Below are 25931 nucleotides of genomic sequence, written 5' to 3'. Positions count from 1 at the left end.
CCCGGGGGGGGCAAGAGGAGAACCTAATTTCTTCTGCACTGTCTGAATAGATGATGGCTAGAGCGGCCCTTTCCCAGAGGGATTGTTTTAACAGAGACTGAAATCCATACACTCCCTGTTTTCTTTCAGAAGGGCAGCAAAGCTGATAGCAATAAATCAAAGAAGATATTTGTAGGTGGAATCCCCCATAACTGTGGCGAACCTGAACTCAAGGACTATTTCAATAGATTCGGAGTGGTGAGTATTATTAAGTCACATTAAAAAAAAAAAAAAAAATCATAATTTTATGACTCATACATTTCAAGGAATTTGAATGGGTAATTAGACTTTTGTTTTAATGGAGGTAGAATCATTGGTAAAAAAAAAAAAAAAAAAAAAAAAAAAAATGAAGGACGTTGTCTGGTTTTCTAAATGGAACTACTATTTCCCTTTGTCCAATTCAAGGTCACAGAAGTGGTAATGATGTATGATGCGGAGAAGCAGAGGCCCCGAGGTAAAAGCTGATCCCGTTTTTTTTCCCCTCCCCTCTCCATACCTAACCATCTTAAATCTCATGACAAACTATTCTATACAGAAACCAAATGTAGAAATCACATTCATTTTAATCACGCAAAATAGAAAGTATCATTGAGTACATACTGTATGTTTGTATATTTTTCAACATGACGAGGTATCACAAAAAGCATGTCTTAGCCTCTCTCAGATGACATTCATTCATTCATTCATTCATTTTACACCCTGGACTGGTCGCCAGCCAATCACACGGCACATATAGACACTAAATAGACATTAAACAATAACTAACTCGCAAACTAGAGAGCTAGCGACCTAAACGGTAGCCTTCAAGTTATTTCCTTTCAACTTAAATAGCCCAAAACTTACCACTTCCACACGGATAGGGAGGATAACTATTAACAGTTATTTAACCTTTAACATGAACATGAATCAAACGTAATAATTTTTTCTGGGTACATGATACCATACAGCATCCATATCAAACTTGCGCGGGGCCGCGCTAACATTAAACTTTCATATCAAGGCGGGGGGCCTCAAAGTAGTGTCCTGCGGGCCACATTTGGGCTGCGGGCCGCGTGTTTGAGACCCCTGATTTATACATATTTTGCTAAGTATTTTCTGAGAGATAATTCTTTATCTTTTTTTATCTTTATTTTTTATAGACATGACAAAACACGACTATAGTCACATTTATACTCTTTTGGTTTACAACATATTGCGCAACTGCAGGGTCTTGAGACACATGCTAACTCGCAAACTAGAGAGCTAGCGACCTAAACGGTAGCCTTCAAGTTATTTCCTTTCAACTTAAATAGCAAAAAAAACTTACCACTTCCACATGGATAGGGAGGATAACTATTAACAGTTATTTAACCTTTAACATGAACATTAATCAAACGTAATAACTTTTTTTCTGGGTTCCTTGTTCCTCCGATTAGACTTATTGATGCACGTGTGAGGTCATGGTAACATTTTGTAACATTCTTTTTTTAGTGGTGTGTCACAAGATCAAAAAAGGATGAAAAACACTGTGCTAGAGAACCTTAGTAAAAACATAAACAGTTAATGGAAAGTCATTAGCAGGTGCTTTGGGAGGCAAAGCATCAACTTAAAGGGGACAAATTAGAAGCAGCCAGATGGTCAACATGCAAAACAGTTGGCCTTCCAAAGGGGGGGGGATTGTCCTTCAAAGTGGCCTACATCAGTGTTTGAGCCACGGCACGTTTTTTTTATATTGGAAAAATCTTGTGGCACACCACTAACCAAAAATGATAAAGTATAGTATAATAAAGTATAATAAAGTATAGAAGTGTTTAGATCAGGGGTCTCAAACACACGGCCCGCGGGCCAAATGTAGCAGGACACTAGTTTGAGGCCCCCGCCTTGATATGAAAGTTTAATGTTAGTGCGGCCCGCGCAAGTTTGATATGGATGCTGTATGGTATCATGTACCCAGAAAAAATTATTACGTTTGATTCATGTTCATGTTAAAGGTTAAATAACTGTTAATAGTTACCACTTCCACACGGATAGGGAGGATAAGTTTTTGGCTTTTTAAGTTTAAAGGAAATAACTTGAAGGCTACCGTTTTTAGGTCGCTAGCTCTCTAGTTTGCGAGTTAGCATGTGTCTCACACTAAATAGACATTAAACAACAACTAACTCACAAACTAGAGAGCTAGCGACCTAAACAGTAGCCTTCAAGTTATTTCCTTTCAACTTAAATAGCCAAAAACTTACCACTTCCACACGGATAGGGAGGATAACTATTAACAGTTATTTAACCTTTAACATGAACATTAATCAAACGTAATAATTTTTTCTGGGTTCCTTGTTCCTCCGATAGACTTATTGATGCACGTGTGAGGTCATGGTAACATTTTGTAACATTTATACTTTTTTTATTTACATATTGCGCAACTGCAGAATCTTGAGACACATGCTAACTCGCAAACTAGAGAGCTAGCGACCTAAACGGTAGCCTTCAAGTTATTTCCTTTCAACTTAAATAGCAAAAAAAAAACTTACCACTTCCACATGGATAGGGAGGATAACTATTAACAGTTATTTAACCTTTAACATGAACATGAATCAAACATAATAATTTTTTCTGGGTACATGATACCATACAGCATCCATATCAAACTTGCGCGGGCCGCACTAACATTAAACTTTCATATCAAGGCGGGGGCCTCAAACTAGTGTCCTGCGGACCACATTTGGCCCGCGGGCCACAAGTTTGAGACCCCTGATCTAAAGACTTCTATACTTTATTCACAAGTCCAGTTTTATTAAAAAAGACATCCTGCTTACTTCCCGGCAGTAAAAGTAGCATCTCAGGGAATTACAGCTACTTAAATCTTTCTTTCATATATACAGCGACACTTTTAGCGTGAATGGGAATCAGACCCGCCACCGGCAACGTTGGTGTCAGCCACTGCCTGCTGAGCTCCAGTCACATCTGTTTTTCATCTCCATTTGTCCTACATTGCCAAATAACGCTTGCGACCAGTGACCCACAACATGTTCTGTGTTACCGCTCCTCCTTCGGCGCTTCATTTGCTCTCTTGTTGGGACAAAAAAACCCCCAGAATGGTTTGTCATTGGAATTTAACATGACGTAACGCACCAGTAACCACCATTGCATATTATTTAATAATAATACATATTTAAAAACATTCAAATCATTAGACATGTCAGTATTGGAATAAGTTTTCTTCACCCTGATTTTGCACATAAATGATACATGTAGTTTAAATGGCATAGTGTGTTCTCCCCATATGTAGAAACTTAAGTATTTTTGTAAGTAAGCCCTTTCTATTTTTCTTTCCTCTGCCCCCCCCCCCCCCCTGCCCCCCTTTTCCTTGTGAATTGTTTGAATGTGATTAACCGTGTCTCTTAAGATCTGTCTTTTTCTCCTTTTAGGTTACTGTACATTGACTGGTACCACAGAGGTACAGGCCAAAAAGTTTTTAAACTCTCCCCTCATGCTCAATTAGTAAAAAAAAAAATATGGGGTGTACACAAAGTTCTCTTTGTAAACTAGGCTAGTATCCTACTATTATTGCATTATTTATACTTTTTTTATTTACATATTGCGCAACTGCAGGGTCTCGAGACACATGCTAACGCGCAAACTAGAGAGCTAGCGACCTAAAACGGTAGCCTTCAAGTTATTTCCTTTCAACTTAAATAGCCCAAAAATTTACCACTTCCACACGGATAGGGAGGATAACGATTAACAGTTATTTAACCTTTAACATGAACATTAATCAAACTTGCGCGGGCCGCACTAACATTAAACTTTCATATCAAGGCGGGGGCCTCAAACTATTGTCCTGCGGGCCACATTTGGCCCGCGGTCTGCGTGTTTGAGACCCCTGGTATAGATGCTGTATGGTATCATGTACCCAGAAAAAATTATTACGTTTGATTAATGTTCATGTTAAAGGTTAAATAACTGTTAATAGTTATCCTCCCTATCCGCGTGGAAGTGGTAAGTTTTTGCCTTTTTTAAGTTTAAAGGAAATAACTTGGAGGCTACCGTTTAGGTCGCTAGCTCTCGAGTTTGCGAGTTAGCATGTGTCTCAAGACCCTGCAGTTGCGCAATATGTTGTAAATAAAAAGAGTATAAATGTGACTATAGTCGTGTTTTGTCATGTCTACAGGGCTCTAATAATGCTTTGTTCATTTCTGGGTACATGATACCATACAGCATCCATATCAAACTTGCGTGGGCCCGCACTAACATTAAACTTTCATATCAAGGCAGGGGCCTCAAACTAGTGTCCTGCGGGCCACATTTGGCCCACGGGCCGCATGTTTGAGACCCCTGATTTATACATATTTTGCTAACTATTTTCTGAGAGATAATTCTTTATCTTTTTTTTTATCTTTTTTATAGACATGACAAAACACGACTATAGTCACATTTATACTCTTTTTATTTACAACATATTGCGCAACTGCAGGGTCTTGAGACACATGCTAACGCGCAAACTAGAGAGCTAGCGACCCAAAACGGTAGCCTTCAAGTTATTTCCTTTCAACTTAAATAGCCAAAAACTTACCACTTCCACACGGATAGGGAGGATAACTATTAACAGTTATTTAACCTTTAACATGAACATGAATCAAACGTAATAATTTTTTCTGGGTACATGATACCATACAGCATCCATATCAAACTTGCGCGGGCCGCACTAACATTAAACTTTCATATCAAGGCGGGGGCCTCAAACTATTGTCCTGCGGGCCACATTTGGCCCGCGAGCCACGTGTTTGAGACCCCTGATATGGTATCATGTACCCAGAAAAAATTATTACGTTTGATTAATGTTCATGTTAAAGGTTAAATAACTGTTAATTGTTATCCTCCCTATCCATGTGGAAGTGGTAAGTTTTATTTACTGTGGGCCACGTGTTTGAGACCCCTGTTTTATTTTAAACTGAATAGAGTTCACAAATACAGTATTAAGATGATAACACAGAATTAGTTCCTGATTATTGCAACAAGTCGAACTCGAACACGGAAATAGTGTAACCAAGATTTGCACACGTGTGTCTTAACTTTCTAAATTGATCCCAAGGACAAGCCACTGACAGATTAAGTTAATTATATCAACAGGTCACGAATGTAGGGTACGTTTGGGTTGGAGGTCTTCTAAAAATTTGTCTCTCGCAGGACGTTGAAGTCGGATTCAGGTTAGGTCCCCGAGTACAGACGGGCCACACAACCCACTTCTGCAATAGCGGGGGGGGAGTTAATCAGATTTGAAAGTAGATCACTGCGAAAAGTAGCGGGAATTGATGCCTTCAATTTAAAAACTTCACGTTCTTTGTATATCCCCCATGACAACTCAACATCAAGTCACCTTGGGAGAGACCAATTAATGGCCTATATCTTTGTGTTACCATCTTCAGTGTTTTTTAATTGTTCGATTTCGGGCTTATCCCGGCTGACTCAAAAAGTAGATGATGTCATTTTTTGGGAAAGCTCGGAGAAAGCTTTAGTCGTTCTACAGTTTGTGTTTCTCCATATTTTTTGTGATGCATTAACAATAGCTCGCCACGAGTATGTGTGTGTGTGTGTGTGTGTGTGTTCCACAGCAAAAAAATACCCGGGACAAGTCAAGAAGGGGGGGGGGGTTCGGATGAAAGCGCGTCTTCTTCAATTGGATCACATGATATTTCTTCGAAATGTACCCGTAAATTCCGGACTATAGAGCGCACCTGATTATAAGCCGAAAAAACGATTTTGTACATAAACATACATAGATACATACAAATACATACATTTTGCAATATATTTTTTTATATGTATCAATATATACACATATATGATCTATGCATATATTGCAATATATTGGAAAATATAAACATAAGATCCCATATATGGAAATATATTTCCTAATACATTGCATTATATTTGCCAATATACTGCAATATATTATTTTCTATAAGAAAATATACTGCAATATATTTTTTTTCCATAAGAAAATATACTGCAATATATTTTTTTCCATAAGAAAATAAAAATATTGCAGTATATTGCAGTATATTGGCAAATATAATGAAATGTATTAGGAAATATATTATGGAAAATATAATGGAAAAATAATATATTACAATATAATACAATATATTTAAATTAATATATTGATAAATATATCTATAATCTATATATTCACATATGGAAATATATTTCCTAATACATTGCATTATATTTGCCAATATACTGCAATATATTTTTTCCATAAGAAAAATATACTGCAATATATTTTTTCCATAAGAAAAATATACTGCAATATATTTTTTCCATAAGAAAATATACTGCAATATATTTTTTTTCCATAAGAAAAATATACTGCAATATTTTTTTTTCCATAAGAAAAATATACTGCAATATATTTTTTTTCCATAAGAAAATAAAAATATTGCAGTATATTGGCAAATATAATGAAATGTATTAGGAAATATATTATGGAAAATATAATGGAAAAATAATATATTATAATATAATACAATATATTTAAATTAATATATTGATAAATATATCTATAATCTATATATTCACATATGGAAATATATTTCCTAATATATTTGCATTATATTTTTTCCCATATTACGAAAAGAAAATATATTTATCAATATATTACTTTAAATATATTGTATTATATTATAATATATTATTTTTCCATTATATTTTCCAATACATTATATATTATAAATACATGTAATAATATATTTTTGTACATATATTATACAATATATTATATATTCATGTAATATATGGCAATATATTGCAGAATATACAAATGATTGCCGCTTTCAACATATTGAAATATATTAAATCCAAATATATAATATATGAGTTTATATATCCCAAATTATATGCAATTTTATATTTGTAAAAATATCGTCCTTTTTTTGGTCTTGATCGCAAGATATTTTTTATATGTATCAATATATACACATATATGATCTATGCATATATTGCAATATATTGGAAAATATAAACATAAGATCCCATATATGGAAATATATTTCCTAATACATTGCATTATATTTGACAATATACTGCAATATATTTTTTTCCATGGAAAAAAATATGGAAAAGAAATATTCCATGGGAAAAAAATATTCCATGGAAAAAATATGGGAAAAAATATATTGCAGTATATTGGCAAATATAATGCAATGTATTAGGAAATATATTTCCATATATGGGATCTTTGTTTATATTTTCCAATATACTGCAATATATTTTTTTCCATGGAAAAAAATATGGAAAAGAAATATTCCATGGGGAAAAAAATATGGAAAAGAAATATTCCATGGGAAAAAAATATTCCATGGAAAAAAATATGGTAAAAAAAAATATTGCAGTATATTGTCAAATATAATGCAATGTATTAGGAAATATATTTCCATATATGGGATCTTATGTTTATATTTTCCAATATATTGCAATATATGCATAGATCATATATGTGTATATATTGATACATATAAAAAATATCTTGCGATCAAGACCAAAAAAGGACTATATTTTTACATATATCAAATTACATATAATTTGGGATATATAAACTCATATATTATATATTTTGATTTAATATATTTCAATATATTGAAAGCGGCAATCATTTGTATATTCTGCAATATATTGCCATATATTACATGAATATATAATATATTGTATAATATATGTACAAAAATATATTATTCCATGTATTTATAATATATAATGTATTGGAAAATATAATGGAAAAATAATATATTATAATATAAGTAATATATTGATAACTATATTTTCTTTTCGTAAGGGTTGAAAGTTTGGCAAAAAAAAGTAGCGGCTTATAGTCCGGAATTTACGTTAACTCTTCACACGGAAATCTAAATGGCGTAGCCGTCATCGCTCAAATTCGAAAAGCGAAATCCTCCGAACCCCCGAGGTTGCCTCTTGCTCAGTCTTGACCGATCCTCACTCTGCCGAATGCCCGATACTGTTCTTCATCTTGTGTTGTCACAACTCCCCCCTTTTGCTACCTTGATTCACTCTTGGTCGTTGGCTAGGTTTTGGATTTATTACTTTCGAGGCCGAACAATCAGTGGACCAGGCTGTCAACATGCATTATCACGACATCATGGGCAAAAAAGTGTGTAGTTGTAGTTTTATTTTAACCTTCAGATAAAACAGAGGCTCGAGCGACAATTATGATGTAACATGATGCTGCGTTGAATCGAACTTTTTTTTTTTTCGGCATTTCATGCTGAAGAACATCTTACTCTGCAGTCATTTCTGTTATTACAGTAAACCTCGGATATATCGGAAATTCGCTCACAACGTACAGATTAAAAAAAAGAACCGATTTTTCTGTAATGCATTTCCAATAAAAATTCATTGCATATATCGGATTTTTTTATATATAACGGATTTCGCCTATTTCGGACAAAATCTCCAGTCCCGTTCCAATGCATTTCCATTAAATTTCCCTCGCATATATCGGATGGCCGCATCGTGGCGCTCCGATTCGCCGAATCGCCGAATCGTCATTTTCAGCGTTGCCTGTGCGTCCAGGTACATTGGAAACATAGTCAAGGAAGTGCCTTTTTATAACGGATAAAATCCGATTTTACGCATATACCGCATATAAATCCGATATATGCGTAAAACGGACATTTTCCGCTATACGCATATAACGGATTTCGCTTATATCGGACAAAACCAGTGGGAACAATTGAATCCGATATATCCGAGGTTTACTGTATTATTATTATAATATACATATAACTATTACGTATATTTCATATCTTGTCGCCCGAGGCTCTGTTTAAAACCGACCACTCCTTTAGGATGTACTCATTTTAATTACCTTATTTAATGAAAAAGTACCAAATTTAAATACCTGCAAATTTATGCATATATATATATACATTCTTTTATAATTAAAAATAGACCCATTTTATTACAAAATATAAATCTCCTAAAGGATTGGTCCAATCTGTTCATTTTTTTTTTATTTTTATATTTGGTTGTGAGGTCACTTTCACGTCAACATGTCTTCTTTTTACATTTAAAAAAAAAAAACTCAGTGACCTCAATCAAAGAATCTCCATACTGTGTCCGTCACCTCTATATAAATAGTACAATATGCAGTTCTCTATTAAAATCACAGTAGAATAGAATAATAAGTACACGTTATTTCAGCGTGTGTGGCAGATGGATGAGGTTTACAATGCGAAGTTAATTCCGTTAATTCAGTTTAAGGCAAGCTTCCCCAACTGGGAGAAAGTAAATACATTCACCATGGTGTCATATTTTAAGTCTCCTTACATTCTGCCGAGTGTGGCTGCTCTGTGGAGTAAACATAACCCACCTGGAATCTCATTTGAGTCAAATATTATATCTTATTTAGCTCCAAATTAGGGTTTGGGGTCAAATAAATAAAAAAAACTGCAGCTATACAACATCTATTATTTTCATTTCATTTTCTACCGCTTTTTCCTCACGAGGGTCGCAGGGGGGGTGCTGGAGCCTATCCCAGCATGTACAGCCCTGGTTCAGTATATTTTTCATCAAAATAGTAGTCATGCCAAAATGTTGTGTTGCTGCTGGATGTTCACAGTATCCGAGTGATACTGTTTTCGGGGTGCTGGAGCCTATCCCAGCTGTCTTCGGGCGAGAGAGGCGGGGTACACCCTGGACTGGTCGCCAGCCAATCACAGGGCACATATAGACAAACAACCATTCACACTCACATTCATACCTATGGACAATTTGGAGTCGCTAATTAACCTAGCATGTTTTTTTGGAATGTGGGAGGAAACCGGAGTACCCGGAGAAAACCCACGCATGCACAGGGAGAACATGCAAACATGGCCGAGGATGGAATTGAACTCAGGTCTCCTAGCTGTGAAGCCTGTGTGCTAACCACCCGGCCGCTGTGCAGCCCTGGTTCAGTATATTTTTCATCAAAATAGTAGTCATTCCAAAATGTTGTGTTGCTGCTGGATGTTCACAGTATCCGAGTGATACTGTTGTGGGGGTGCTGGAGCCTATCCCAGCTGTTTTCGGCCGAGAGAGGCGGGGTACACCCTGGACTGGTGGCCAGCCAATCACAGGGCACATATAGACAAACAACCATTCACACTCACATTCATACCTATGGACAATTTGGAGTCGCTAATTAACCTAGCATGTTTTTGGAATGTGGGAGGAAACTGGAGTACCCGGAAAAAACCCATACATGCACGGGGAGAACGTGCAAAGTCCACACAGAGATGGCCGAGGGTGGAATTGAACCCTGGTCTCCTAGCTGTGAAGCCTGTGTGCTAACCACTCATCCACTGTGCAGCCCTGGTTCAGTATATTTTTCATCAAAATAGTAGTCATGCAAAAATGTTGTGTCGCTGCTGGATGTTCACAGTATCTGAGTGATACTGTTGTGGGGGTGCTGGAGCCTATCCCAGCATGTCTTCGGGCGAGAGAGGCGGGGTACACCCTGAACTGGTCGCCAACCAATCACAGGGCACATATAGACAAACAACCATTCACACTCACATTCATACCTATGGACAATTTGGAGTCGCTAATTAACCTAGCATGTTTTTTTGGAATGTGGGAGGAAACCGGAGTACCCGGAAAAAACCCACGCATGCACGGGGAGAACATGCAAACTCCACACAGAGATAGCCGAGGGTGGAATTGAACCCTGGTCTCCTAGCTGTGAAGCCTGTGTGCTAACCACTCGTCCACTGTGCAGCCCTGGTTCAGTATATTTTTCATCAAAATAGTAGTCATGCCAAAATGTTGTGTTGCTGCTGGATGTTCACAGTGTCCGAGTGATACTGTCGTGGGGGGTGCTGGAGCCTATCCCAGCTGTCTTCGGGCGAGAGAGGCGGGGTACACTCTGGACTGGTCGCCAGCCAATCACAGGGCACATATAGACAAACAACCATTCACACTCACATTCATACCTATGGACAATTTGGAGTCGCTAATTAACCTAGCATGTTTTTTTGGAATGTGGGAGGAAACCGGAGTACCCGGACAAAACCCACGCATGCACGGGGAGAACATGCAAACATGGCCGAGGATGGAATTGAACCCAGGTCTCCTAGCTGTGAAGCCTTTGTGCTAACCACTCATCCACTGTGCAGCCCTGGTTCAGTATATTTTTCATCAAAATAGTAGTCATGCCAAAATGTTGTGTTGCTGCTGGATGTTCACAGTATCCGAGTGATACTGTTGTGGGGGTGCTGGAGCCTATCCCAGCATGTCTTTCAGGCAGGGTACACCCTGGACTGGTCGCCATCCAATCACAGGGCACATATAGACAAACAACCATTCACACTCACATTCATATCTGCGGACAATTTGGAGTCGCTAATTAACCTAGCATGTTTTTGGAATGTGGGAGGAAACTGCGCGCTAACCACTCGACCGCCATGCCGCCGAGTGTAGCCTTTTTTTTAATAATAATAATAATAATACATTTGGCCCGCGGGCCGCATGTTTGAGACCCCTGTATTAAATCAATGATCCAATCATTCAAATGCTACTTTTTCCATTACAAATGTAGGTTCAATCCCACCTTATTGTTGCTGTATCGTACCCAAACTGTAAACGCTCCAGTTTGACACCCTCTTGACTTTGCCCTGGTTTTCTTCCAGCAGGCATCCAGACTCAAGTTAATCCATTGTTCTTGACTTGACATTACCTGACACCGGGACTCGTGGGGCGCTTGGGGAGATATGAGTTCCAAAATTAGAAAATGGGGGCACATCAAACTGCGGCGCAAATCCCAGTTCCGCTGTTGGGGACTGTATAGAAGTCATGGTATCCATCACGCCAAGCTGTGATGCCCACGGGACGGTAGTTGGGGGCGGCGGCGGCGGGGGCCACCACTACAGTACCAGACATGTGCGCGTAATTGGGTCGACAGAGAAAAAAAAAGAGAGAAGGCTCGGGGTTGGTTGCAACACCTTTTTATAGCGGGTTGGAATTTGTGATTCTTTTTTTTTTTTTTCCCTCCTGCAAGGTGACCCCAATAACTCAAACCTTCAGTCTATTTTTGGTCAGCGCCCCCTTTGTCGCACCCGTTTCCCTGAGTTTGGTTAACCGTTTGTTGCTCTGCCTTATCATGCAGATTTTTTTTTTTAAATTATGTGGATATTCATACAGGAATATATTGGTGCAAATACATAACATGAAATAAAAAATAAGACTTTATAAATAAGATTTTTTTTTCCCGCATTTGACACAGTATGAAGATTCAACCGTAAACAAAAATATTTCTTCTTTCTGCATGTTTAACTTATAATATTCTGTTTAGATTTGAGATGCAATTTCCTCTTTACATCCATTTTCCCCCCCTTTAAAACTTATTCCAAATAGAATAAATTTTCTTTTATAAGCATTAGGTGGAGAAAGGTAAGTTGTAATTTTCCATTAGATATTTATCATATATATATATATATATATTGATTTAGAGAGGGCAGTTTATTGATTTAAAAAAATAATAATAATAAAATCTATGTTTGTCAGGTACAATTCAGGCACTCAAACCTGTTTCAGTTTTTTTTTTTTTTTTTTTTTTTTAGCAAATATTTGCATTATTGACTGATATTTTTATTTGACTCATAGTACCTGATACACATAGTTTATTTTTTGTCACCTGGTTACACAGTAAGATCCAATTTTGCAATTTTGGGCCCCTAAATCTATAAAATATAAATCCAAAAATGTGTATTTAGGTGAGGGACTTTGGTAGAACGTTACCTGCTGGTGTTACCAAACGTGTTCTCCTTGTCCTTTTTGTCCAGGTTGAAGTAAAGAAAGCAGAACCTCGTGACGATAAAACTCCCGGCCAGCTCGCCCCAGGCCAGTGGGCACCCAGGAGCATCCTAAGTGCAGCTAACGGTTGGCCGGCACAGCCCACCCAGACCTGGCATCAACCTTACGGGCCACAGGGTGAGTATAGAAATAACATTAGATTTATTTAGTGTGTACTTTTTTTTTTTTTTTTTACTTCAGAGTACTGCTATGTCACTGAAAAATCATTTATAAAATATTTTTTTTCCCCGAAAAGGAGTTTGGGTGGCGACTGCCGGCCAGCCTATAGGTAAGAAATCAGGGTCTGTTTGCCTCATTTGTAAATTAATATTTTTTTATTTACTTATATGGGAAAGATTGACATTTTAGTAAATAAAAAAAGGGAAAGTGTATAAATATATACAATATACATACTATTTATAAATATATATAATATATACACACATGATAATATACATATATAAGGTATATAGATCAGTGTCATGTTGTTCAGCGGTACATTAACCGTGATACATTTTTTACAACGGTTGGAAATATTTTTATCTCCTTTACTATTTATCCCCCTTTATCTATTAACCTATTTTTTACTTAATTTCTTTCTTCATTATTCCATAATTTTTTTGTGTATTTTTTAATTATTTTTTTTGTCCTGTCCAGCCATCGTTGGCAATTTCACTGCTGTTATTATCTTTCTATCCTTCTATCTATCTATATCTATTTATTGTTCTATCCATCATCGTTCTATCTATCCATCCATCCATCCATCGTTCTATCTATCCATCCATCCATCCATCGTTCTATCTATCATTCCATCCATCGTTCCATCCATCGTTCCATCCATCGTTCTATCTATCATTCCATCCATCCATCCATCATTCTATCTATCGTTCCATCCATCCATCCATCCATCGTTCTATCTATCGTTCCATCCATCCATCCATCGTTCTATCTATCGTTCCATCCATCCATCCATCGTTCTATCTATCGTTCCATCCATCGTTCCATCCATCCATCGTTCTATCTATCGTTCCATCCATCCTTCCATCCATCGTTCTATCTATCGTTTATCCATCCATCCATCGTTCTATCTATCGTTCCATCCATCCATCGTTCTATCTATCGTTCCATCCATCCATCCATCCATCGTTCTATCTATCGTTCCATCCATCCATCCATCCATCCATCGTTCTATCTATCGTTCCATCCATCGTTCCATCCATCCATCGTTCTATCTATCGTTCCATCCATCCTTCCATCCATCGTTCTATCTATCGTTCCATCCATCCTTCCATCCATCGTTCTATCTATCGTTTATCCATCCATCCATCGTTCTATCTATCGTTCCATCCATCTATCGTTCTATCTATCGTTCCATCCATCCATCCATTGTTCTATCTATTGTTCCATCCATCGTTCTCTCTATCGTTCCATCCATCCATCCATTGTTCTATCTACTGTTCATCCATCCATCCATCCATCGTTCTATCGTTCCATCCATCCATCTATCGTTCTATCTATCGTTCCATCCATCCATCCATCTATCGTTCTATCCATCCATCCATCGTTCTATCGTTCCATCCATCCTTCCATCATTCTATCTATCGCTTATCCATCCATCCATCGTTCTATCTATCGTTCCATCCATCTATCGTTCCATCCATTGTTCTATCTATCCATCCATCCATCGTTCTATCTATCCATCCATCCATTGTTCTATCGTTCTATCGTTCCATCCATCCATCCATCCATTGTTCTATCGTTCCATCCATCCATCCATCCATTGTTCTATCGTTCCATCCATCCATCCATCGTTCTATCGTTCCATCCATCCTTCCATTGTTCTTTCATTATTCCATAATTTTTTTTTGTTTGTTTTTTTGTTTTTTTTTTGTCCCGTCTAGCCATTGGGGCAGATAGTATTGTTGATCTAAATGCCCTTACATGCCCTTACATGGGGACAGTAGAGACAGACAAAAACAGCAGCAACAAGAATTCCCATAACAACAACAATAGTGACAAACAGAACAGTTCAATGTTATTATTCCGTTATTTTAGTTCATCTGCGTATTAAACCATTTGCATTGCGCCTATCTTGTCAAGTAACTAAAATTATTACTATAAAGGCTCCAGTTTAATATAAGCACACTGCAAAGGAATGATCGTCGCCAGCCAATCACAGGGCACATATAGACAAACAACCATTCACACTCACATTCATACCTATGGACAATTTGGAGTCGCTAATTAACCTAGCATGTTTTTTTGGAATGTGGGAGGAAACCGGAGTACCCGGAGAAAACCCACGCATGCACGGGGAGAACATGCAAACTCCACACAGAGATGGCCGAGGGTGGAATTGAACTCGGGTCTCCTAGCTGTGAAGCCTGTGTGCTAACCACTCGTCCACTGTGCAGCCCTGGTTCAGTATATTTTTCATCAAAATAGTAGTCATGCCAAAATGTTGTGTTGCTGCTGGATGTTCACAGTATCCGAGTGATACTGTTGTGGGGGTGCTGGAGCCTATCCCAGCTGTCTTCGGGCGAGAGAGGCGCGGTACACCCCGGACTGGTGGCCAGCCAATCACAGGGCACATATAGACAAACAACCATTCACACTCACATTCATACCTATGGACAATTTGGAGTCGCCAATTAACCTAGCATGTTTTTGGAATGTGGGAGGAAACCGGATGCAAACTCCGGGTGGAATTGAACCCTCGTCTCCTAGCTGTGAGGTCTGCGCGCTAACCACTGGACCGCCGTGCCGCCCCCGTCTCATCCAAAAAAATGTTTTCAGATTTTTACCCACCTTATCTCCCGTGTTTAATTTAGCGAAATAACATGATAATTGCAACGAAAATTCGTTATTTGCTTAATGAGTGCTATGAAAAGTATTTTTATTTTTTTTCTCATGTTCGTTATCTAAATTATCTAAATAATTTTGGACAATGGTTTAACTTGACACATTGTATGAAGAAATACATCAAATAGCCTCTTCTTTGATCAATCAGGTGGTTATGGACCTCCGTTATCAGCGGGCCGGGGGACCCCCACACAGCCCCCTTCGCCTTTCAGTGCATTCCTGGTCACAACCCCAGCGGGCAGCTTTGCTGCACCTCAGGGCTACCCTCAGCAGGGCTTCAGCGCAGCACCGCAGTTTGGTGAGTGATGCCGACACACTCGTATGACGTTGAAACCGCATGTACAGTAGTCATATATGAAAGATGCATACATCCATTGATGTATTCATGTACTTTTATAGTCATTTATGCTATGTGACAAATACTCATACTATGTTGGTCCTTTGGAGACCTATCCTTCTATCTTTCTATCCTTCTATCCATCTATCCATCGTTCCATCCATCCATCCACCCATCGTTCCATCCATCCATCGTTCCATCCATCCATCCATCCATTTTTCCATCCATCGCTCCATCCATCCATCCATCGTTCCATCCATCCATCCATCGTTCTATCCATTCTTCCATCTATCGTTCTATCCATCCTTCCATCTATCGTTCTATCCATCCTTCCATCTATCGTTCTATCCATCCTTCCATCCATCGATCCATCCACCCATCGTTCCATCCATCGTTCCATCCACCCATCGTTCCACCCATCATTCCATCCATCGTTCCATCCATCGTTCCATCCACCCATCATTCCATCCATCGTTCCACCCATCGTTCCACCCATCGTTCCATCCATCGTTCCATCCATCGTTCCATCCACCCATCATTCCATCCATCGTTCCATCCATCCATCCATCCATCCATCCATCCATCGTTCCATCCATCGTTCCATCCATCCATCCATCGTTCCATCCATCCATCGTTCCATCCATCTATCGTTCTATCCATCCATCCATCGTTCTATCCATCCATCCATCGTTCTATCCATCCATCCATCGTTCTATCCATCCATCTATCGTTCTATCCATCCATACATCTATCGTTCTATCCATCCATACATCTATCGTTCTATCCATCCATACATCTATCGTTCTATCCATCCATACATCCATCCATACATCTATCGTTCTATCCATCCATACATCCATCGTTCCATCCATCCATCCATCGTTCCATCCATCCATCCATCGTTCCATCCATCCATCCATCTATCGTTCTATCCATCCATCCATCTATCGTTCTATCATCCATCGTTCTATCCATCCATCGTTCTATCCATCCATCGTTCTATCCATCTATCGTTCTATCCATCCATACATCCATCGTTCTATCCATCCATACATCCATCGTTCTATCCATCCATACATCCATCGTTCTATCCATCCATACATCCATCGTTCTATCCATCCATACATCCATCGTTCTATCCATCCATACATCCATCGTTCCATCCATACATCCATCGTTCTATCGTTCTATCGTTCTATCTATCATTCCATACATCCATCGTTCTATCTATCGTTCCATCCATACATCCATCGTTCTATCCATCTATCCATCCATCCATCCATCCATCCATCGTTCTATCCATCCATCCATCCATCCATCGTTCCATCCATCCATCCATCCATCCATCGTTCTATCCATCCATCCATCCATCCATCCATCGTTCTATCCATCCATCCATCCATCCATCCATCGTTCTATCCATCCATCCATCCATCCATCCATCGTTCTATCCATCCATCCATTCATCCATCCATCGTTCTAGCTATCATTCCATCCATCCATTCATCCATCATTCCATCCATCCATCGTTCTAGCTGTCGTTCCATCCATCGTTCTATCGTTCCATCCATCCATCCATCCATCTATCCATCGTTCTATCGTTCCATCCATCCATCGTTCTATTGTTCCATCCATCCATCCATCTATCTATCATTAGTCTATTGTGGCCAGTGTCTCCCTTCAGCAGTGTAGTTGTGTTAATGGTCGTGTGCCAATAAAGATAATAAAGATAATAAAGATAATAAAGATAATAAAGATAATAAAGATAATAAAGATAATAAAGATAATAAAGATAATGTAATGTTTGATGTCCAATTCATGTTTAGAGTAAAGCCCTCAACCCACGTGAGGAAAAATCTGTAGAAAAAAAATGAAAGAATAACATGGATAATATCTTTCTTGTGTAACAGGTTACAGTTTTGCCACTCCTCAAGCCGACCAGTATGTTCCACAAGTTCCTCCTCCACCTACCACTCCAGGAACTGCAACATTGGGCTTTGCTGCCACCACCACACCAACTCAGGACTTGAGCAAAGCTTCCGCCGGACAGCCTGAATTTCCGTATAGCCAGTATGGTAAGAAAAGTATTTAGTAGTTTGTACTTTTAGGGTGCGTTTACACTTGTTAAAATGGACTCTAGTAGCATTTAATCTTCTAGTCTGGTTCATTTGGTCTTAAGTCTTAACGTCTTATTTTGGTCCATTGACAAAAAATACACGAGTGAACGCAAACCAGACTACCAAGTATTTTATGTTTCAGAGTACTGCAAGTGTGAACACACCCTTGCTCACAGTACAACCACAGTTCCTTGTTACTCCAGTTAATCCAGCTTGAACATCTGCACATTCATACATGCTTCTTGCATACATGAAGCCTACACGCAACTGAGCCGTGAAGGGTTCTTCGTTTTTTGTCAGTTTTCTGCAGAAGTCATGTGTATTGTTAAAAAAAAAAAAAAAAAATTGGTTGGTGGATGTTTCTTTAAATTTCTTTAAATTAGATCATCCTGCCTTGCAATGCTTTGTTATCTTAGCCTTTTTGTTCCTTCTATGCCAGGGGTCGGGAACCTTTTTGGCTACAAGAGCCATGAAGACCAGATATTTTAAAATGTGTATCTGTGAGAGCCATATACATTTTTTTAAACATTGAATGCAATAAAATGTGTGCATGTTTATGTAGGACCAACAGTTTTAGATATAATGGGCTCTAATTACGTAGACCAGGCACACTACTAGATATGGTCGGCCGTATTGCAGTAGAAAATAGATGGACGGATTAAAATGCATAAGAAAGTTGTTGATTTTTAATATTTTTAACAGTGATTTCTGTGATGTTTACTTTAAAATGTTAGCAAACATACATTTTTATTGTGGTAAATGCTTGAGAGACAGATACAGTCATCAAAAGAGCCCTACCTGGCTCCCGAGCCATAGGTTCCCTACCTCTGTTCTATGCTGAAGAAGTTCCAACCATTCCTCTTTACTCCCTAACATCTCCGTCTCCCTTGTTGAGAGCCTTGTTGATTTTTTTTATTTTTTTTTTTTTCCGTGAGGGGTGGGGGCATAATTTACCATAAGCAGCACCAGCACGAAGCCATCTGGAGTCAAATTACTTTAAATGCCTTTCAACATTTTTCAACATGCCTGGGATTTGTTCATACCAGCAATTTGCACACGTGTAGCTGACACGCTAATGTTTTCTTGCACCGCATGCAAATTTTAAACATGTTGACCAGAGGTCTCAAAAAAAACTCAATTTACCTGGGGGGCCACTGGAGCTAGGGTCTGGGCAAGGCTGGGTCGCATCAGGTTTTCCAAAAAAAAAACCAAAAAAACGCATTTATTAAAAACAGAAATATATACAAACTTTTTCAGTGCTTTGGTTCCGATTTTCAACAATAAAAGCTCTGATAAAACATTCCACTGTTCTCAAAAATCTTAATTTTTATTTTTCTGCACAAAATAAGATGAAAAATAAATAAATCAAGAATAAAGAAAATCAATCAATCAGTAATAAATAAATATAATAATAATAATAAAACGGCAAATAATAAAAACTTAAGAAACCACATATAGTTGGTGGGTAGACAAATGATTTTTTTCAGATTAAAATGAACAAAGCATTATTAGAGCCCTGTAGACATGACAAAACACGACTATAGTCACATTTATACTCTTTTTATTTACAACATATTGCGCAACTGCAGGGTCTTGAGACACATCCTAACTCGCAAACTAGAGAGCTAGTGACCTAAACGGTAGCCTTCAAGTTATTTCCTTTCAACTTAAATAGCCAAAAACTTACCACTTCCACACGGATAGGGAGGATAACTATTAACAGTTATTTAACCTTTAACATGAACATGAATCAAACGTAATAATTTTTTCTGGGTACATGATACCATACAGCATCTATATCAGTGGTCTCAAACACACGGCCCGCGTTTGAGGCCCCCGCCTTGATATGAAAGTTTAATGTTAGTGCGGCCCGCGCAAGTTTGATATGGATGCCGTATGGTATCATGTACCCAGAAAAAATTATTACGTTTGATTAATGTTCATGTTAAAGGTTAAATAACTGTTAATAGTTATCCTCCCTATCTGTGTGGAAGTGGTAAGACAAATTATTTTTTTCAGATTAAAATGAACAAAGCATTATTAGAGCCCTGTAGACATGACAAAACACGACTATAGTCACATTTATACTCTTTTTATTTACAACATATTGCGCAACTGCAGGGTCTTGAGACACATGCTAACTCGCAAACTAGAGAGCTAGCGACCTAAACGGTAGCCTCCAAGTTATTTCCTTTCAACTTAAATAGCCAAAAACTTACCACTTCCACACGGATAGGGAGGATAACTATTAACAGTTATTTAACCTTTAACATGAACATTAATCAAACGTAATAATTTTTTCTGGGTACATGATACCATACAGCATCTATATCAGGGGTCTCAAACACGCAGCCCGCGGGCCAAATGTGGCCCGCAGGACACTAGTTTGAGGCCCCCGCCTTGATATGAAAGTTTAATGTTAGTGCGGCCCGCGCAAGTTTGATATGGATGCTGTATGGTATCATGTACCCAGAAAAAATTATTACGTTTGATTCATGTTCATGTTAAAGGTTAAATAACTGTTAATAGTTATCCTCCCTATCTGTGTGGAAGCGGTAAGACAAATTATTTTTTTCAGATTAAAATGAACAAAGCATTATTAGAGCCCTGTAGACATGACAAAACACGACTATAGTCACATTTATACTCTTTATTTACAACATATTGCACAACAGCAGGGTCTCGAGACACGTGCTAACTCGCAAACTAGAGAGCTAGCGACCTAAACGGTAGCCTTCAAGTTATTTCCTTTAAACTTAAATAGCCCAAAACTTACCACTTCCACACGGATAGGGAGGATAACTATTAACAGTTATTTAACCTTTAACATGAACATTAATCAAACGTAATAATTTTTTCTGGGTACATGATACCATACAGCATCCATATCAAACTTGCGCGGGCCGCACTAACATTAAACTTTCATATCAAGGCGGGGGCCTCAAACTAGTGTCCGTGTTTGAGACCCCTGCTGTATGGTATCATGTATGATTCTTTTCTGATCCGGCTATGTCACTCAGCCATCATGTTTTTTTTTGTTCCTGCTTTGCCTCCATTCAGCCTTTTGCAATCAACGTTATCAGCCTGTTTTATTTTTTGTAAAAATGTGCAAAATATCCGTGCTGTTGTTGTTGTGTGTGTGTGGACTAAAAAGGACTAAATTATAGACATTCTTGATTTGGGGACATACGGCAAATTTTTGAGACGAGCTTTGTTTTGAAAAGATTCAAAGAGTTCTCCCTCCTAAACGAACCAGTTATCTCTCACTAAAAGTAGTTAACTCTGAGTTAACTCCCAGAACCCTGCAGCATTCAGGGTTCATTCATTTTCTACCGCTTTTTCCTCACAAGGGTCGCGGGGGGTGCTGGAGCCTATCCCAGCTATCTTCGGGCGAGAGGCGGGGTTCACCCTGGACTGGGTGGCCAGCCAATCACAGGGCACATATAGACAAACAACCATTCACACTCACATTCATACCTATGGACAATTTGGAGTCGCTAATTAACCTAGCATGTTTTTGGAATGTGGGAGGAAACCGGAGTACCCGGAGAAAACCCACGCCGAGGGTGGAATTGAACTCGAGTCTCTTAGTAGCTGTGAGGCCTGTGTGCTAACCACCCGGACACTGTGCAGCCCTGGTTCAGTATATTTTTCATCAAAATAGTAGTCATGTCAAAATGTTGTGTTGCTGCTGGATGTTCACCGGATACTGTCGTGGGGGTGCTGGAGCCTATCCCAGCTGTCTTCAGGCGAGAGAGGCGGGGTACACCCTGGACTGGTGGCCAGCCAATCACAGAGCACATATAGACAAACAACCATTCACACTCACATTCATACCTATGGACAATTTGGAGTTGCTAATTAACCTAGCATGTTTTTGGAATGTGGGAGGAAACCGGAGTACCCGGAGAAAACCCATGCATGCACGGGGAGAACATGCAAACTCCACACAGAGATGGCCGAGGGTGGGGAAAGACAAAATAAGAAGCCAAAAAGTTACCACTTCCACACAAAATAGGAGGAGAACTCATTCATTTATTCATCTATTTTCTACCGCTTATCCTCACAAGGGTCGCGGGGGGTGCTGGAGCCTATCCCAGCTGTCTTCGGGCAAGAGAGGCGGGGTACACCCTGGACTGGTGGCCAGCCAATCACAGGGCACATATAGACAAACAACCATTCACACTCACATTCATACCTATGGACAATTTGGAGTCGCTAATTAACCTAGCATGTTTTTTTTGGAATGTGGGAGGAAACCGGATGCAAACTCCACACAGAGATGGCCGAGGGTGGAATTGAACCCTGGTCTCCTAGCTGTGAGGTCTGCGCGCTAACCACTCAACCACCGTAATTTCTAATAATGTGGAATTCACCTCATTAATAACAAAAGTTTTGTTTTTTCACAATAAAAGAGACCAGGCTGGCGTGAGAGTACAAGCTAACTACAGACTGATACGATATAATTTCATGTAACCGCGTGATGAGATAACCAGATAAAATGAGTCAACTTGGTACGGTGGATGAGTGGGTGGACGGGGTACAAATTAGCCAGCCAGCTAGCAGTTATCTGGGTTCAGTCAACCTGGTCTCCTCGTCTCCCTGATAGGCTTGGGTACCTACCCTCAGGACCCCTCTGCCTACGGACCAACGCGTCCTTCTCACAGTTATGCTCAGGATGAACAGGGTGGAGATAGCGCAGGTAGGTGCCAGCATCCAATTCCCCCCCCGACCCCCCCCAAAAAAGTAGCATTTGTTCAGTGCAGTTTGCTCTGTCAAATACTTTATCTTGTGCGTACATTTTTGCATGTACATACAATACAAATTGCTGCGTGTGTAGTAAAACACGGCCATAGTTATTTTTAAAGTACATAAAAAAATGTTTTTGTCTTCAGCTGTGGCTGTTACTTTACTATACCCAGATGAACTTTGACCTCCATTTTTTTTTCATGTCTGCATTGCTTTGTCGCTTATACAAGGATGATCTAATTAACAGAAATATATTCATGGCTCAGTTGTGCGCATATCAATAACCTACCCTTTCTTTTCCCTGCACCGGTTAAGTGATGCATTTATGGCCCGTATTTTGGAGTCCAATTTTGAATATTATAATGTCTAATATTCATATATGTTGCATTTACGTTCATTTAGTGGCGTTGGTGATAGAAATCAATGTGGTTTGTCATTAAGGGTCTCCTCGTCATTTTCAGCAGGGGTCTCAAACACGCGGCCCGCGGGCCAACTGTGGCCCGCAGGACACTAGTTTGAGGCCCCCCGCCTTGATATAAAAGTTTAATGTTAGTGCAACGCGCGCAAGTTTGTTCATGTTTAATGTTCTTGTTAAAGGTTAAATAACTGAATAGTTATCCTCCCTATCCGTGTGGAAGTGGTAAGTTTTTGGCTATTTAAGTTGAAAGGAAATAACTTGAAGGCTACCGTTTAGGTCGCTAGCTCTCTAGTTTGCGAGTTAGCATGCGTCTCGAGACCCTGCAGTTGCGCAATATGTTGTAAATAAAAAAAGTATAAATGTGACTATAGTCGTGGTTTGTCATTAAGGGTCTCCTCGTCATTTACAGCAGGGGTCTCAAACACACGTCCCGCGGGCCAACTGTGGCCCGCAGGACACTAGTTTGCGGCCCCCCGCCTTGATATGAAAGTTTAATGTCAGTGCGGCCCGCGCAAGTTTGATATGGATGCTGTATGGTATCATGTACCCAGAAAAAATTATTACGTTTGATTCATGTTCATGTTAAAGGTTAAATAACTGTTAATAGTTATCCTCCCTATCCGTGTGGAAGTGGTAAGTTTTTGGCTATTTAAGCTGAAAGGAAATAACTTGAAGGCTACCGTTTAGGTCGCTAGCTCTCTAGTTTGCGAGTTAGCATGTGTCTCAAGACCCTGCAGTTGCGCAATATGTTGTAAATAAAAAGAGTATAAATGTGACTATAGTCGTGTTTTGTCATGTCTACAGGGCTCTAATAATGCTTTGTTCATTTTAATCTGAAAAAAATAATTTGTCTACCCACCAACTATATGTGGTTTCTTAAGTTTTTATTATTTACCGTTTTATTCTTATTATTTTTATTTATTACCGATTGATTTTCTTTATTCTTGATTTGTTTATTTATTTATTTTTTTGTGTAGATAAAGTTTTTTAAATTGTAAATTTTTTTTGTTTTTAATAAATGCGTTTTTTTTTGTTTTTTTTGGAAAACCTGATGCGGCCCAGTCTCACCTAGACCCGAGCTCCAGTGGCCCCCAAGTAAATTGAGTTTGAGACCCCTGATTTACAGAGTGACAACGCCACCAAGTGTCCAAGTCGAAAACTGTCACACTGCTTATCCAGGATGGTTTTTATAAATGGATGGATGGATGGATGGATGGTTTTTAGTCGGAAGCTCATTTTTGTCTCTCGCTCCATTTTCTCATCATGCATTCCAGGGTACGGCCAGGACTTGACGGCTTTTAGCCACACTTTTGCAGACCCCAACCAGTCGACGGCGTACGGGGCACCGACAGCACAGCCCGCCGCTGCTCCCCAGCCCGCCGCCACCGCGTTTGGCAGAGGACAGAACCACAACGTGCAAGGCTTCCACCCGTATCGACGTTGACCCTCACTTAGTGACGGGTGCTGTGTAAAGTTCAAACAAAAAAAAAACTATCTGGGCAAAAAAAAAAAAAAAAAAAAGTCAGGGAAATGTGTGATAGATTGTTTTATGGGAATTTTTGAATGCACATTTTTTGTGGTACAAAAACCACAATGAAAGTAGTTTGTCGGAAAAGTTGTAAACATATTTTTGTTTGCCTAATTTATGGAAAATATAACACATTTTATCTCCGATCCCCCCCAAACCATATTTTATAGTAGAACTCAACTTCTTTGCAATAATTTTGATTGTCTTGTCAAACACTAGCACACACAAACTATATGAAAAGAGACTCTCGTATAAATATGTATGTTTATGGTCGACTAAAATGAAAACAGGGTTTTTCAATTTCCTCAGCTTTAAATTCTAGGGAAATTGTTTTTATTTCGTGAATATTGTTTACTTTCTGAGCCTTTCAAGTTTGTTTGAAATTGAGATTATAGATATATATAGATATATATATATATATTATACACAAACTGTGCAATTTTTTAAAAAGGAATTTTGTACTATAAATGTACACTTTGCTTGTTTTTTTTAATTTAAAGTTGTAGACTTCCCTCAGGTGGCTGTTTTGGGTGCATTTTGCACTATGCAAAAAGGACAAATTATTTAAAAAAAATAAAATAAATGTTTTAAGGATATGATCTGTCCAATGAATTTGACTGAATTGCTGCTTTTTTTTTGAAACGCTAATCTTTATTTAAAAAAAAATTATATCACTAAACCAAGGGTGTCCAAAGTGCTGCCTGTAGGTTTTTATTTTTATTTTACATTTACATTTTTTTTTTAATATTTATTTTACAATTTTTACATGTTGATACTTGAATTTGACCTTTTTACAACATAATACAAATATTTTTGGACACCCTTGATTTAAAACTTTTGAGGTAGGCGATGCAAATGTCGATATTGATCAGATACCAAGTAAATATAGGTTCGGTATCCACGATACTGATACTTTTTTACATTTTTGTTCAAGACACTTGAATAATTTTAATGATTATAATCAGCACAAAACACGTGACCACGAATTACAGGAAATGAAAATATTGAACATTTTAAGACAAAATAATCACATACAAACGAGCAGAAGTAAACACTACTACTCTC

General features: G+C 38.6%; 1 protein-coding gene across 6 annotated transcripts in view; it reads left to right on the top strand.

Moving 5' to 3' along the window:
- dazap1 (DAZ associated protein 1) overlaps positions 1-25653 on the top strand; it is a 50507-nt gene extending 24854 nt beyond the window's left edge. For 3 of the 6 annotated variants that reach the window (XM_058072570.1, XM_058072571.1, XM_058072567.1), the window contains exons 5-12: positions 130-237; positions 445-493; positions 8094-8176; positions 12846-12993; positions 13112-13144; positions 15866-16015; positions 17965-18129; positions 24613-25653. In XM_058072570.1, coding sequence (XP_057928553.1) covers positions 130-237; positions 445-493; positions 8094-8176; positions 12846-12993; positions 13112-13144; positions 15866-16015; positions 17965-18129; positions 24613-24782 — 906 coding nt within the window. In that variant the 3' untranslated portion in view covers positions 24783-25653. The remainder of the gene's footprint in view (positions 1-129; positions 238-444; positions 494-8093; positions 8177-12845; positions 12994-13111; positions 13145-15865; positions 16016-17964; positions 18130-24612) is intronic. The other 3 variants (XM_058072568.1, XM_058072569.1, XM_058072572.1) reach the window with 3 other exon arrangements.
- Positions 25654-25931: the final 278 nt, after the last annotated feature.

The sequence above is a fragment of the Doryrhamphus excisus genome, chromosome 5, assembly GCF_030265055.1.
Source record: "Doryrhamphus excisus isolate RoL2022-K1 chromosome 5, RoL_Dexc_1.0, whole genome shotgun sequence".
NCBI classification, from domain to species: Eukaryota; Metazoa; Chordata; class Actinopteri; order Syngnathiformes; family Syngnathidae; genus Doryrhamphus; species Doryrhamphus excisus.
This window is presented reverse-complemented; position numbering and strand designations above follow the sequence as displayed.